This window comes from Urocitellus parryii, chromosome 1 (assembly GCF_045843805.1).
Source record: "Urocitellus parryii isolate mUroPar1 chromosome 1, mUroPar1.hap1, whole genome shotgun sequence".
Taxonomy (NCBI): Eukaryota; Metazoa; Chordata; class Mammalia; order Rodentia; family Sciuridae; genus Urocitellus; species Urocitellus parryii.
This window is the reverse complement of record NC_135531.1, coordinates 257,516,556-257,531,192: the sequence shown is the minus strand read 5'-3', so window position 1 is coordinate 257,531,192 and position 14,637 is coordinate 257,516,556. Positions and strand designations below refer to the sequence as shown.

Below are 14,637 nucleotides of genomic sequence, written 5' to 3'. Positions count from 1 at the left end.
TTCCATTTCAGTATTTCTTTATCCCAATAATGCACTGAGCCTCAAAATATAATTTTAAAATCAATGAGTGTGAGAAATGGGGAAAAATTACTCAAAAAACAGTTTGTGTCTTCTTTTAAGAAATTGTTCCCTGATGAAGCATATGAAACAGATCTTTGTAAAATCACAATTTGAGGTGAGAAAGGATGCCATTAACTTTAACTTGAATGAGTTCTGACCCATTTATATCGCATTTTCCAAATATTTGTGGTCAAAATATATACATTTTTATCTTAATAGCACATCCCCATATTTCCTTGCATTTTTGTACAATTTCAAATTCTGGGCTTTAGTATTTGAGCTGGTAACTGGAAAGTTGGGTTACTAGGAAAAAAGTCCTGGGTTAAAAATCAGATCTAGTCTTCTGTTAGCACATCAGTTATTGATTGTGTAAGACTTTGGATATTTATAAATGGTTTATGTATTCTGCATATCCATTTGTTCAGAAAAAAAATTATCTTTTTAAAAAAATCAACCTTACTACTAAAGCATTAAACATAAGAAACTTGTAGAGGAGGAAATTAAAGAAAGATATTAATATAAGAAGAATTTGTTTTAAAATTATAAGATGATTTTTATCCATAGTATTCATTGTAAGCCATATATATACCCTAAAACTTTCTTCTGTGTTCTTGTTTAACAGCTTTATCAAGGTATAGCTTATATAACCTCCAATTCTTCATCCACTTTGCCCTAGGCAACCATGATCTAATTTCTGTCTCTATAGATATATCTGTTCTGGTCATTTCATAGTAACAACCACATAATATCATCCCTTGTGACTGACTTATTTTCATAGTTTAAAGTTTTCAAGTTTATCTGCATTGTAACATGGATCTGCTTCCTTTCTTATTGTGGAATAACACTCTACATTATCAATGTATTACATTTGCTTCATCCATTCATCATTTGATGAACATTTGTATTTTTTTCACCTTTGACTATTATGAATCATGCTGCTATGAATATTGGTTTGCAAGTTTTTGTGTGGAAAAATGATTTGTAAATATCTAGCACTGGAATTTCTGATAAAATGATAAATCTGTAGTTAATTATTTGAGGAACTACAAGACTGTTTTCCAAAGTTTCTACACATTCTTACCAGCAATGAATGAAAGTTCCAATGTCTCCATATCTCTCAACACTTATTACTGTCTTTTTTTCCTTTTTCATAGGCATTCTGGTGGGTATGGGGTGTTATCTCATTATATTTTGGGGTTGCATTTCCTATTGGCTGGTGATATTGAGCATCTTCCGTATCCTTATTGGCATTTGATTTTAGAGAAATATCCATTCAGATATTTTTTAAAATTTAAATTCAATTATTTGCATTTTCAATTGAGTTGGAATAGTTATCTGTTTCCCCCCAATTTTCAAGTCATGTTATTCTTGGCATAGATTTTATCTGACTTGGTTAAAGGGAACATCCACTTATTCCCTGTAAGCCTTCTGCTGGCTATGTATTCTACAACAAAAAATCTATTTGTGAACAAAAGTTTCCAGGGTAAATTTAAGCTGGGGTTTTCATTCGAAACAAAAATCTACTTCCAGAAATGAATGAATCACTTTATATTGCTGGAAATAAAAGTTATGTAGCCTATTATGTTTCCCTTATTTCCAGTAGATGCCAGAGAACTTGGAGACAATTAATTCACTGTCTAAAATGCCTGAAGTATACTCAACTGAAGTGCTGTGTTTTGCCTGCAAATGGGAGTGGGTTTGTTTTAGACTTAAATATCTCTTTCTCCATATATATATATATATATATATATATATATATATATATCTCATCCCCATTACTTTTGTAACAGACATGATAAATATTTGGGGAAAAATCCTGAAAAATATGCAAACAGTTCTGTCAAATCTTCCTTATCTAGTTAAAAAAAAAAAGATCACTTTTTGTTCCATTTATGCCATAGAAAATCGCTGGGCCTGAGAATGAAGCCTAAGGCTACCTGTGGGGTATTAAGTCATAAAGGCATAATAGTTTTTTCATAAAGGCATAATTGTCTTGAACAAAACTGAATCTTAGGAGTCCAAAGACAAGAAGGTAAAGAGCAGAAGGCATATTTAATTTACTCAAAAGTGAGGTCCAGTAGATTCTGTCATTTGCAGTGTCCCCACTCCTCTTACCTGTCAGAGCCTTTTGTGGTCTGGCAGTCCAGTGCAGTACCCATTCTTCTCCTACCCTGTGGATAAGGCCCAGGAAAGGCTTCAGGTTGAACTCAGATATTTTTCTCTGTTGGATACAACCTCTGTCCTTCCAACAATCACTTTGTTATTATTATCTTTTCCATCCCCACTTTTCTCATCACCTTATTTTTGATCAAGTGTTCATGTCACAGGTTACTCCTCAACTTTGCCCCTCCAGAATATTTACATTTTTTAAATTAATTTTTTAAATTTATATATGACAGTGGAATTAATTACAATTCTTATTACACATATAGAGCACAATTTGTCATATCTCTGGCTGCATACAAAGTATCTTCACACTAATTTGTGTCTTCATACGTGTACTTTGGATAATCACATTCCACCATCATTTCTAACCCCATGACCCCTCCCTTCCCCTCCAACCCTTCTGTTTTATCTAGAGTTCATTTATTCCTCCCATGCTTCCCCTTCCTATTCCACTATGAATCAGCCTCCTTATATCAGAAAAAACATTCAGCATTTGTTTTTTTTTTTTGAGATTGACTAACTTCACTTAGCATTATCTTCTCTAACTCCATCCATTTACCTGCAAATGCCATGATTTTATTCTCTTATTGCTGAGTAATATTCCATTGTGTATATATGCCACATTTTTATCCATTCATCTATTGAAGGGCATCTAGGTTGGTTCCACAGTTTAGCTATTGTGAATTGTGCTGCTATAAACATTGATGTAGCTGTGTCCCTATAGTATACTGTTTTTAAGTCCTTTGGGTATAGACCTAGATGCCCTTCAATAGATGAATGGATAGGAGAGGGATAGCTGGAGCAAATGATGGTTCCATTCCCAATTTTCCAAGAAATCTCTATATTGCTTTCAATATTGGTTGCACCAATTTGCAGCCCACCAGCAGTGTATGAGTATACCTTTCCTTCCACATCCTCACCAACATTTATTGTTGTTTGTATAATTTTAACAAAGGGAAAATGTTCATAATCACAAGAATATGTTTCTCATACTAGCCTGGCATGCTTTTAGGAAATTTTGTTTGGGCTCTTGGAACATTTTCCCCCTACACCTCTGGGATTAGTAGCAGGATTCTTCAAATAAGAAAATGTATTCATTGTATGCTTGAATGAGGCTTTTCTTAGCTTCACTTCATTTTTTTTAAGTCAAAAGATGTATTTCCCCATTTCATCATCCACTTCATTCATTCCACCTAATTATTGGTGCTGCTGAATAAGCTGGTTGCATATTTAATAGAAAATTTACTCAATTTGATAATTTGCAATTATCGAAAGAATATATCAAATGCTATCGAAGGTTTTTAAAAAGAGAATAATTCTAAAAATATTTCTTAACAATGGGATAATCACTATGAAAGTGTAAATTACTCCCAAGTAGAACTAATTTGAAAAAAAAGCACTAATTTTAGTGTTTTTATTTTCAAAATATAAGTCATATCAGTAGACAAAAATTGTGCAAGCACTAACTTTTGTTATTTTTCTAATGTAGAGCATGGATTGCTTATGCCTCTGAGGCAGGTGAAAACACACAACAGTGGTGGGGTTCAAGGAAATCTCTTACTTCTCAGGCTTGTCCCCTGTTATCTTAGAAAACTCAGTGGGCGGCTGCCAATCTGCTACTGTCCATGCCTGAATTGTGCAAGAGAAGGACACCAGGACAGGTGCTCCACGGACTGTAAACTTGAAAAGATAAAGAATATGCTTCTTATTTTTTTTTTTACCTTGGGTTTAATTTCCTGGCTAGAGATAATTTGTTTTAATGAATGGGTTTCTAGCCTTTTCAGATCTTGCAAATACTTTTGCAAATAATTCTATTCATTAGGATGCTGATCACAGACACAAATACGAAAACTCAATCAGAAATATAATCAAACTAGTATTTTTTAGAGAAAAATCTCATGTAAAATGCTTTTAGATGCAAGGACAAGAAAATTCAGTTCAAAATAGCATAAGGAAAAAAGATAAATCGAGTGTTTGAAAAGTCCAAAGCTATTTGGCTTTTCATTCATATCCAGTGAAATCAAAAGAAAGTTCAGTTCTGCAAAAATTTAAATTTGCAGATTTGAAGCTCTTCAATATAATAAGTTAAACCTGGTGATATGCCCAAATCTGAACTCCCTGGTGCCTGGGATTTGGACAAATGTAATTCAATTAAACTCACGAGGGATTTCTCATTTTTTATCTGTATAATTAACAATGCCTTTGGCTATATGTAAAAGAAATTCTACCTCTAATTAGTTCACAGCCTAAGGATGTTTAGTATCTCATGTAATAGGAGGTTCAGAGAGAGGACAAGCTATAAGCGTGGTTAAAATACAATTTTGGCTTTTCTGCAATTTCGTTTCTTGGCTTTGCTTTTCTCCATGTGTTGGCTTTATTAAAATGGAATAGTCTCTGGAATTTTCAAATGCTCAATTTACCCAAATAGATTCCAAGATGATAGCAACACAGGTAACCCCACAGGATAAAGGGAGAGCTTTTCTACCACAATAAAATAGCGGGATTTGCTTCGATTACAGGATTTGAGCCACTTAGGCCATATGCCAACCTTTGTCTGGTATCAGCCACAGGAGAATGTCACAAGCCATATGGCTTAAAACTGACTTCTTTTATTGGATGGACAGGCAGTATTGAAGGAGTTAGGATTGGTCCCCACTTTTAAGCTGGGGATGGACATTGGCTTCCCTGAATATCATTGAACACAGAAAGCAGGCAATGAACACAACAGACAGGCTAAACACTTGAGCACAGTTGGTGTTTCATAAGAAGAAGCAAGGAGGTGACAGATGTTGGGGCGTCAGCCAAGAGCACTTACCGCTTCCACACCATACTGTCAATAAATTCAGAGGAGAAGAGGAGAGAGTGTCATAGGAAATAAAAATATAAATTATCCACATAACATGTAGTTTTCTTCCTCAAACAATTGACTGATAATGTGCAAGAAAATTTGCCTGAATAAAGTATGGTACTTCAGAAACAGCATGCTTGAAGCAAAATTTATTGTCAAAATACTCAACAGAATTACCATTTACCTGGTTTCAAATTTGAACATGGCTCTTGGAGGGGCTGGACTATGATAGTCTGTCTTCCACAACAGAAGGAGATAGTGAATAAAAATAAGAGTTAAATAAATGACATTAATTACATGTGCATGGTGGGCCTTGAAGTCAGAAACAATAGTATCATTTGAATTATAATGACTGATTTTACAATAATCAATATCAGTATTGTTATTTGATTCTATGATATCAAAACCATATTTCACAGTCAGCTATATTTCCCCTTTTGGAACAGTAGGATAAAATATGAGAATAAATAAATGAGCCAGATGAAAGAAGCGACAGACCTCCATCCATTTGCCCCTTTCCACTAGTAATTACCTGGTCACTTCTGTACCTTGATCCTGATGGTTCCTGAGAAGAGGCAATGGAACATTATTTGTGAGTCCAAATAACACTCAGTGATATTTTTAGAGCATTAATAAATCCTGATGAAATCCTCAGCCCTCTCCCTCAGTCAACAATGATGCCCAGAAAGACACCATTTCAGTTACTACATGATCTGTCTTTTGTCCAGTGCTTTTTTTCCTGGTCCCCAAAGGGAAATCTCCTTTCACCCTGGTATGTGGTTCTTATCACATGTACTGACTGACAATAAATTTTCTGCAACACGGAGAGACAGAATAACCCAGAAGCTTATTTCCCAAATCAAAGCAAGTTGCCATTGTTCCAATTTCAGTTGTTCAGCTTGCCATGTTTTTGACAAAGGAAAATGTGAGACTGTGAAAGTAGATGCTTTATGATACTCTAAAGATATTTCATAGGCTGAAATAATTTACTAATGAATTAAAATAGGAGACATTTGGTATGATCCTATTAATATCTAGTGAAAAAGATTAGAATTCTGAGAGCCCAGATTTTCTGTTCTACAATATTTTTCGAATTTTTTAAAAAAATGTATTGATGGCAACTCAATTGATAAAATCAATCACAATAGTAGAAGCTTCAGATTTGTATATTTTGTAAATCTGTATGGTCAAATATGAGTCCAAATCCAAATATTTAATCCTTTTAAATTATAAAAACAAAGAAATTAGAACTAGCTTTTATTACATACCAGATTCAATGTTAGGTGGTATCACATTTCTCATAACCCTTATTTTACCAATAAGGAAATATGAATCTCTGAAATCTAAGATTTTTCAACATAGTAAATCTTTTTACCATAAACCACTAGGTTTCTAGAGTGTTTTAGTCAGTTTTCTCCTCCCTATGACAAAAAGACCTGACAAGAACAATTTTAGAGAAGTTTCAGAGGTTTCAGTCTATAGATGTCTGGCTCCATTGCTTTGGGTCCAAGGTGAGATAGAACATCATGGTGGAAGAGGAAAGCAGCTCAGGACATGGCCACCAGGAAGGGGAAAGACGGGTTCGGGTGTGGGGGGGAGGGGGAGGGAGAGATTGAGAGAGAGAGAGAGAGAGAGAGAGGGAGAGAGAGAGTCTGACTGGAAGCTTGGCTTACCAGGGAAAAAATATATACCAGGCACATCTCTTGCAACCCACTTCCTCCAACCACACCTTACTGCCTATAGTTAATTTCTTCAAAGGATTAATACACTGATTAGGTTAAGGTTCTCATAACCCAATCATTTCACCTCTAAACTTTCTTGCTTTGTCTCTCACATGAGCTTTTGGAGGACACCTCACATCTAAACCATAACATAAGTAATAAGTTTCAGTGAGGAAAGGAAAAAATACCCACAGTTATTAAATTGTAGTCTGCACTTGACTCTATACAAGGCAAATACATATAAGTTCTCACTTTGTTCATTACACAAAGAAATCAAGACTTTGACAGGTTCAGTAATATATTCAAAGATGCATGTCTGTGCATGAAGCAAGGAGTTTCATTCAAATATTTCTTACCACAAGGAATATTCTCACTTCACTGCATCATGCAACAACTTGAGCTATCAGGTGGGCACGTTTATTGGAGATGAACTATTCATAACTGGGAATATTGATTTGCAAAAATGCAAAACATCTACAGTTAAAGGCAAAGACATGGGGAAGGCATAAGTTTTTATGTAGATTGAGGAGCAGTGGTGTTCTTCTCATCGTTAAGAGGCAGTCTAAGCATTTCTGAGAAAGTAGTTTAGAAATTATACCGCCATCTTCATTTTCACAAAGTAAACATAAAAACTGCAAAGAAGTAATACATCCTACAGGCACTTCTACTCTACTTTCTGAGTTCTCCTTCTTTCTCCCTTTAATCTGGTATTTTTTAATTGATTTGGCTAATGTGTGAAATAAACTTCAAGTGAGCATTCCCAGTGTGCGTGTATCAGACACAGTCCTTGTGTGAAATGTACACTATTTGTAAGGTTTTGCTATTATCATTGTATGTTAGTTATAAATCAAATGTTTTAGCTTTTGCATTCATTTAATTAGCAAGTATGATGTATACCTCCTCTGCAGGCCATGGTAGAGGGTTTCCTAAGAAATTATTTGTACCCTAAACTCTTACTAAAGTAACTATCTCTCAAGTGCTATAAAGAATTTATCACTCAGCATTCAGTCTTTTATCAAAATTCTAGTTTCCATGACTTTGAGAATTCCTTGTCAGCCAGTCTGACAGATCCTATCTCTCTGGCTACAAATGTGTCAGGATAAATATAATTGCACGTTCAGATTTCTGGGAAACTTTTCACAGGCTTTATCTTTTTAAAAAACGACTCCAACTGAATTTTGAAAACCATCACCTCATTAGAAAAAAACAGTATCCCTTTATGATATGCCTTTTCCTTTATCTTTGATCTATTAGCATTTTGTTCACAAAGAACAGCCTGCAGTATTCAGGTTTTCTGCTGGGCATGTTAATAAATAGTTCATGGGCTTCCCAAATTCTCTAGGTTTTGTTTTTCAAATTTCATAAAAAGCTACTCTCACTCATCTATTTGACAAACATTTTCAAACACTGCTACAAAATATCAGGGCTTGCATATTGCAGGGAATATCTGCCTCTTTGAATTCCCCTGTAACTGAAATGCAGGATTTTGCCATTACCCCCTATTTGGAATATGAATTTATTTTTTAGATCTAACTAAATCTAATCTATGGATGTGTCAGAACATAGGTAGGGCAGAAAGCCTCTAGGGGTCCCTCTGATTTAATTATCTTCCCAGCCTGGACTCTGTGTTGTCACATCTTTTTCAATAGTTGAAAAAAATAAAGTGAACGAATAGAAATAAGAACTAGAAGGACAGGGTGGAGATAAAACAAAAAGTGAATTGGGAAAAGATACTCAAAGTGTCCTCTGTTGCCCTCATTTCTGGATGTAAATTGCAGACCAAATAGACCAGGGGGGATAGAAGCCAGATATTGACAGATGAGTGACCACTTCCTTCCTGCCTGACTATAGTTGTTAGTAAATGACAGATTTTTCTTTCCACTTAGAAATTATGGCTATAGATGGTTTCTGTGGAGAATGGATTGAACACACGAGAAACCAGTCACAGTAAGGAAGATTCCATAGCCACCAGACCATAGTGGAATGCAAAGGATAATTCCGATTGCTCTTTGTGAAAGCTCATCATCCTGTCTCATTCTGCCTGAGGTATTCATTTTCAGGGAAGACCGCATCTGTTCAGTGACAGCAACTGAGTAGTCCTTAGATTCTGTTGAATCACATTTTCTATCTTCTTGAGAATTGTTGAGTCACAATGTCTTCAGGTAGGTCATGTACTGTCTGGTTGGATTGGCCCTATGGTTTCTTGCCTGTGTCTACTAGCAGCTCACCACGTTCCTATTACCTTCTTGGCCTTGGGGGCATTTAGGTTTAGCCCTCCTGCCTCATTTAGGCCAGGTCCCTCTCTCTCAAAAACATTTTGTATATCTTACAAACTCCTCAGACACCACCAATTCACAAATGCTTTCTCCTTTTCTGGATGTTTTCATTCATCACCTTTGGGCTTGCTTTGAACCAGGCATACTCTGCTAGAGCTTTTTAGAGGATACAGATGTGTTTGAGATGTTATCTATACAAGGTGAGAATGTAGGAGAGGCAAATGTACTAGTCTCCAGAATGAAAATGGGGTAGGGCTGTCCCTAGACAGAGAGAGAGAGAGAGAGAGAGAGAGAGAGAGAGAGAGAGAGAGGAGAATTAGCTGAGAAAAGAAGTGGTTTGTGCCTATAGAATCAATATTTGCTGTTCAAGTTTCAATTCTATGTAGCTGATGTCACAACCACATAATGAGATAGGGTGGGTGGGACTCACTCCAGCCCCATTGTCTCTATCAGCTATAGGCAAAAATTAAGTTTAATTGAACATCTCTTCATAGGGGAATTTGTGATTGTATGAAACTTAAACATGGCATCTGTTGTCTCTTAATTTCCAGAATTTTATAGGATACTCAGTTTTCAAAATATCTTGAACCAAAATGCCAAAGGCTGAGCTTTGTTTGAATACAAATTTCAATCTTTCTTTTAGCTGGATATCTTGCTGATCACTGTTCAATACAGATGTAATGAGAGTTATAAATGTGATCCTAAATTTCCTGGTAACCATGTTAAATTTTTTTGAAAAGCACAGAAAATATATTTTATTTAACTTAATATATAAAAATGTTATTATTTCATTAAATTATATAAAACTATACTAAAAGATATTTACATTTAACTTTGCATACTAAGTCTTTGAAATCTAGTGAGTATTTTACACTTAAGATACATTTTCATCCAGACTAGACTCATTTCAAGTGTTCAACAGACACATGTGACTAGTAATTACTGCACTGGACAGAGAAGTTTGAAAATTTCTTCAGAGCTTCTTCAAATATCTTGGAGCATTGTGCATGTTATTAAATAAAATGTTAGGCATAAATAATCTAGCAATTTTATTCCTTTAATGTTTGGGATTTTGAAAATAATATATTTGCTAGATGATTGACATTTTTATTCAAGTAGAAAATTATTTCCAGTGGTTCTTTCTTAATCATCATCATTTAGTTCACCATGAACTTATTTCAACAAGAGGTTGCTAGTTTTATAATTAAGGCAAACGCCTTGGCTGAGTAGCAATTTATTTTTTTCTCTATTCCATGTAAACACACAATGTCTGGTATTTCTCACAAGAAAAGCTTCACTATAATAGAATGCCTACTTAGATTTCACTTGATAAACTCCTTCCTCCTGCAAAAATATACTGAATTTCATTAAATAATAAGTCCCCCAAAGTTTCTTGGTTCTTTCCTAGTGTTAGGATTAGTATCAAATGCTGATTCATGAACTAGGTTTCATAATGATTGATCCAATAAGGGAAACTATTTGTTCAGTCGATAATTCACTTCTAAACTTTGCATTATTGCATTTCATTTTCTTGATCACATGCCTTCAGCCTTGACTCGCATATTGTGTGAATACTAATTTTTACCAGGGAACACCATCATGGTGCTGTCTAGCTCTCTTAAGGAGAACCACATTTAGAAGAGTCTTTGGGCTCTTTACTGAGGTGGTGTTTGATTTCTATATTTGTGTTTTAGACACATAAAATATTAATAAATCTGTTTAGCCACTCACATATATTTAGATCTCAGATATGCTAGACATCTTAGGTTAACAAATAGATCTATAACTCTGTCTTCCTCCCATGCGGTTTCACTTGACTATCCTCCTTAACGAAATCACCCAATCAACTAAGAAGAGTGGTAACCAGACGTTCCACATACAAATTTACAAAATAGCTCCCGGGAAAACTAGTATATGCCAAGCTAAAGTCAGTAATGTGAAAATGATAACCTATTTGATTTATAGCGGAAATTTACTGGGAGAAGAGTGTTATTATTCCCATTTATACAAATTAGAAAACGGAGGCACAGATATGCTAAGTGCCTTGCCCTATCACACATAACTAGTAAATAGTTGGATAAGTGTCACCTCACACTGCTTTTTCTACAGACGCTTGTAATAAAACCCACACAATTCTTGGCTTGATTTTTGCTGAGCTTTTCTAAGGAAGCTGAAAGGACCAGAAGAGTCCATTATTGCATGAAACACAGGAAATATTTTATTAGTTTACAGATGGAGAAAATAGTAAAATATTTCAATAGAAATCTATAACCCTCCGCAAAGAGCCCACTCGGGCACTCAGGGCGCCCCAGTCGAGGTAGCGCCTGTACTCCCCCGGCCTCAGCAGGTACTGTCGCCCCAGGTAGTTGGGCAGCTCATAGAGGACCCAGTAGCCCTCTAGCACGTGGAAAGAGTGGATGTCACTGAAGTGGAAGCGGTCCTGAAGAGAGGAGCAGTCCTCGGTGATCTCTACCATCTGGCCCCTGTAGTCCTCTCGCTCATAGATCCTGATCCTGTGAGAACTGGACTGTGGGTCCAGCAAGAGCAGACGAGGGGACATCAGAAAACCTGACCGCATTTTAGCAACCTATCGCACCCGCCCCTGCGTATGGGCACTTCTTTACTTTTTCATAACGAGGTGACCAAATTAAGAGACTGCCCAAACCAGCACCTCTACAAAAGTGAAACTCAAGAGGGCGCCATCCACCAGTCCTTTGACATGAAGGATGCTCCTTAGAGTTTTCTGGTACCACAAGCTGCAGGAACCATGCTCAAGACCATTTTGAAGTAATCATTTTTATGTATTTGTTTTGTTCTTTCTGTCTTAGATTTGTGGTGGTCTAACTAAGGCTTTCCTTGCATGCCATACAAAATAATTAGACATTAGAGTAAAAAGACAAATATACCTCTGGCAAAAGGCATCATTTTGAATCTCAGAGAGGAAGTCAGATTGCTTTTCCTATAAGAGGCACAGACTGGCTGCAGTTCAGGAAAAAAGCTCAGCCCGGGCAGCCCTGCTGTCCCTTTCTGTTTCAGGATAACAAATGTATCTCAAGATTGGGCTTGGGATCCCTGCTCTAACATAGGCTTCTGCTAATCAGTTTCAGGTGATGGACAAAAACTTAAGTTCAAGCTCATGAAGAAGGCCTGTACAGGGTCAAAAGTATAGAATTTTTAGAAACATGGAAGTGAGGCTGTTTGTGCTGAGCAAATCCTCTCTCTTGAGCTCCTGCTCTTCCTACATTTGCTTGTTTCTTCCCAGCAGGCACCTGTTGTCTCAGTGTCTTTCTTCTTTGTCCTCAAGGCAGGATTCTCATAAACCACTCAGTATGAGGTATAACTGATTGCTCATAAGGTATCTTCCTTAGGGTTAGTGTTTTATGGCTTGCAAAGGACTCACATGTGTGCAGCCAAATTGGATCTGTATGACAGCCTGGCATGTGTGAACTACCATGATAAGCCCTTCCTTCTTTTATAAGAAAATGAAGTCCAGAGCTTACAGCCTGGAGTCACAAGTCAGGATTAAAAAGTGGAAATTTTATAAATGACTTTGTTTTCTCTAATTAGGAGGGTAGTGACCAGATCTGAGGTCAGAATGGGGCCATAGCAGGGGGTATTTTGACTAAACAGCATTTTTTTTCATGTGAAAATATGGGACCTAGGGAAGAATTTACTTTCTCCACAGGGTGCTTAAAAAAGGACCCAGATTTTTTTCTAAAGGAACCTCACTATGATCCTATGTGCTGATAAGCAGGGCGATCAGTAGGTGTTTAGGCTCCTAATTGCATTCTAGGTCCTATCTGGGTATTATACACTTTGAGGGGTTTCAAACTTCACAAAAGTAGTTCATTTTCCATATTAGAGAATCCACTGTGGAATTCCTGGCTCTGGGACTTGATTTGGATAACAGAGGGCTTTCCAGGAGCTCTTTGAATCTTGCTGTTTCCTTGTTTGGTCTTATCAAAAGGCCAGAGAACCTTGATGTTCATAAGAGTTAATTCTAACCTGGGAGGGAGGGGCCACTCGCCAGGTGTCAGGTAACCTGCTTTCATCCTTATCTTGAACCTCCTTTTCTCCCGTATTCGCCATCTGAAGAAAGTGAGAAAGGGCCATGTAACCAGCCTAAAGGCCAATTGATGGCACAAAGTTATCTATTGCCCATTCATCCCCTGTGGCCAATACGTTCTGAATTAAACCTTGCATTACGCATTACCAGCAGAGCGGAATTTGATTTAGCAAAGTAAAAACAAACTGTCCAGTTAAAAGCTTTGCACCATATACTTTTCAGTGGAAGGAAACCTTGAAGATGTTAATAAACAGAGAGCGACTATAGTTATGGCCAGAAAGAAGGCGACAGCCATCCCACCCTTAGTCCATGGTGTGGACAACACGTCTGGATCACTGGATCACAGGGCAGGAAGGGACCAGGTCACCGGACTCACGTGGGGGATGAGGCGACAGGAGCGGACAGAGTCGCTGAGGCCCATCCACTGCTGGTAGTCAGGGTAGTCGCCCCGCCGCAGGAAGTACTGGCCGCCCAAGTAGTTGGGCTGCTCATAGAGCATCCAGCAGCCGCTGTCCACGCGCACCGAGTTGCAGCGGCTGAAGTAGGGCTGCAGGTTGGAGTGGTCGCTGCTGCACTCATAGTGGCGGCCCTGGAAGCCCCTGTCCTCATAGAAGGTGATCTGCAAGGCAAGGCCAGGCGCGGGCTCAGAGGCCTGAGGCGGCGTCGGGTCCCCGGGTGCCAGCGCCCCTCCCCGGGCCCCGGGCGCCCTCCGGGCTCACCTTGCCCATGGCTGGTGGAGGCGGACGGAGCGAGCTCAGTGTGTGGGGCCGCGGCGGGCGGTCTATATAGTGGAGGGCTGCTGCGTTGGCAGAACAGCACAAAAGGGGCCCGCGGGGGGCAGGGGCAGGTCTCTCTCTTTTCTATAGAATGACCGTGGGGGGGGGGGTTGTTGTATGTTTTCTCTTAGAATCTCCAGAGCTTTCGAATTGATGACCTGGTTAGCAGTGTCACTTGATGCCGCTCGGGCCTTTAAATGAAGCCTGACTGGGAAACGAAAATTAAGATGCTTAACGAGTTAATAACTGAAATTAAATATTTTCTTTACTTTTTAAGATTTCAAAATGACTTCGTTTTCCGTAATAAGCAGCTAGTGACAAGGTCTGATGTTAGAATGGGCCACAGCAGGGGGCGTTTAGATTAGAGAGTGTTTTTTTTTTTTTTTTTTTTTTTTTTTCATGTGAAAATGTTGCACCTGGGGATGAATTTACTTTCTCCACTGAATGCTTAAGGGAGAATGGGGTTTTCCTCCAAGATAACCTTGTTGTGATCCTATGTGCTGATAAGCAGAAGGATCAGATAACTAATGGAGAGGCTGTGACCGGAGGTTGGCCAGGAGGAAGCCCTGATAAACCCTGGCCTCATCTCTGCTCCCTGAGACCAGAGGGAATCTCAATGCAAGTGAACTTTGGTATGTAACAAAATTCGTCATCCCACAATCTTGCAAAGCTTGAGCTTTCTCTGTTCTCACAGCCCTGGGGCAGATCTTGTTGGCTCTCTAAT

At 37.9% G+C, this 14,637-nt stretch overlaps 1 protein-coding gene and 1 pseudogene across 2 annotated transcripts; both read right to left on the bottom strand.

Moving 5' to 3' along the window:
* Window positions 1-2,219, bottom strand: part of LOC113193029 (transcription initiation factor TFIID subunit 13 pseudogene) — an 85,897-nt pseudogene extending 83,678 nt beyond the window's left edge.
* A 9,106-nt stretch (window positions 2,220-11,325) lies between these two features.
* LOC113193046 (gamma-crystallin E) lies at window positions 11,326-13,865 on the bottom strand. Of its 2 annotated transcripts, XM_026403369.2 has the most exons (4): window positions 13,857-13,865; window positions 13,514-13,756; window positions 13,114-13,116; window positions 11,326-11,598 (listed from the first exon to the last, which is right to left on the bottom strand). In XM_026403369.2, the coding sequence occupies exons 1-4, from the start codon at window positions 13,863-13,865 to the stop codon at window positions 11,326-11,328; spliced, it is 528 nt and encodes a 175-aa protein (XP_026259154.1). The 2 variants fall into 2 exon arrangements, with proteins under 2 accessions (XP_026259154.1, XP_026259155.1); XM_026403370.2 differs by lacking the exon at window positions 13,114-13,116.
* Window positions 13,866-14,637: the final 772 nt, after the last annotated feature.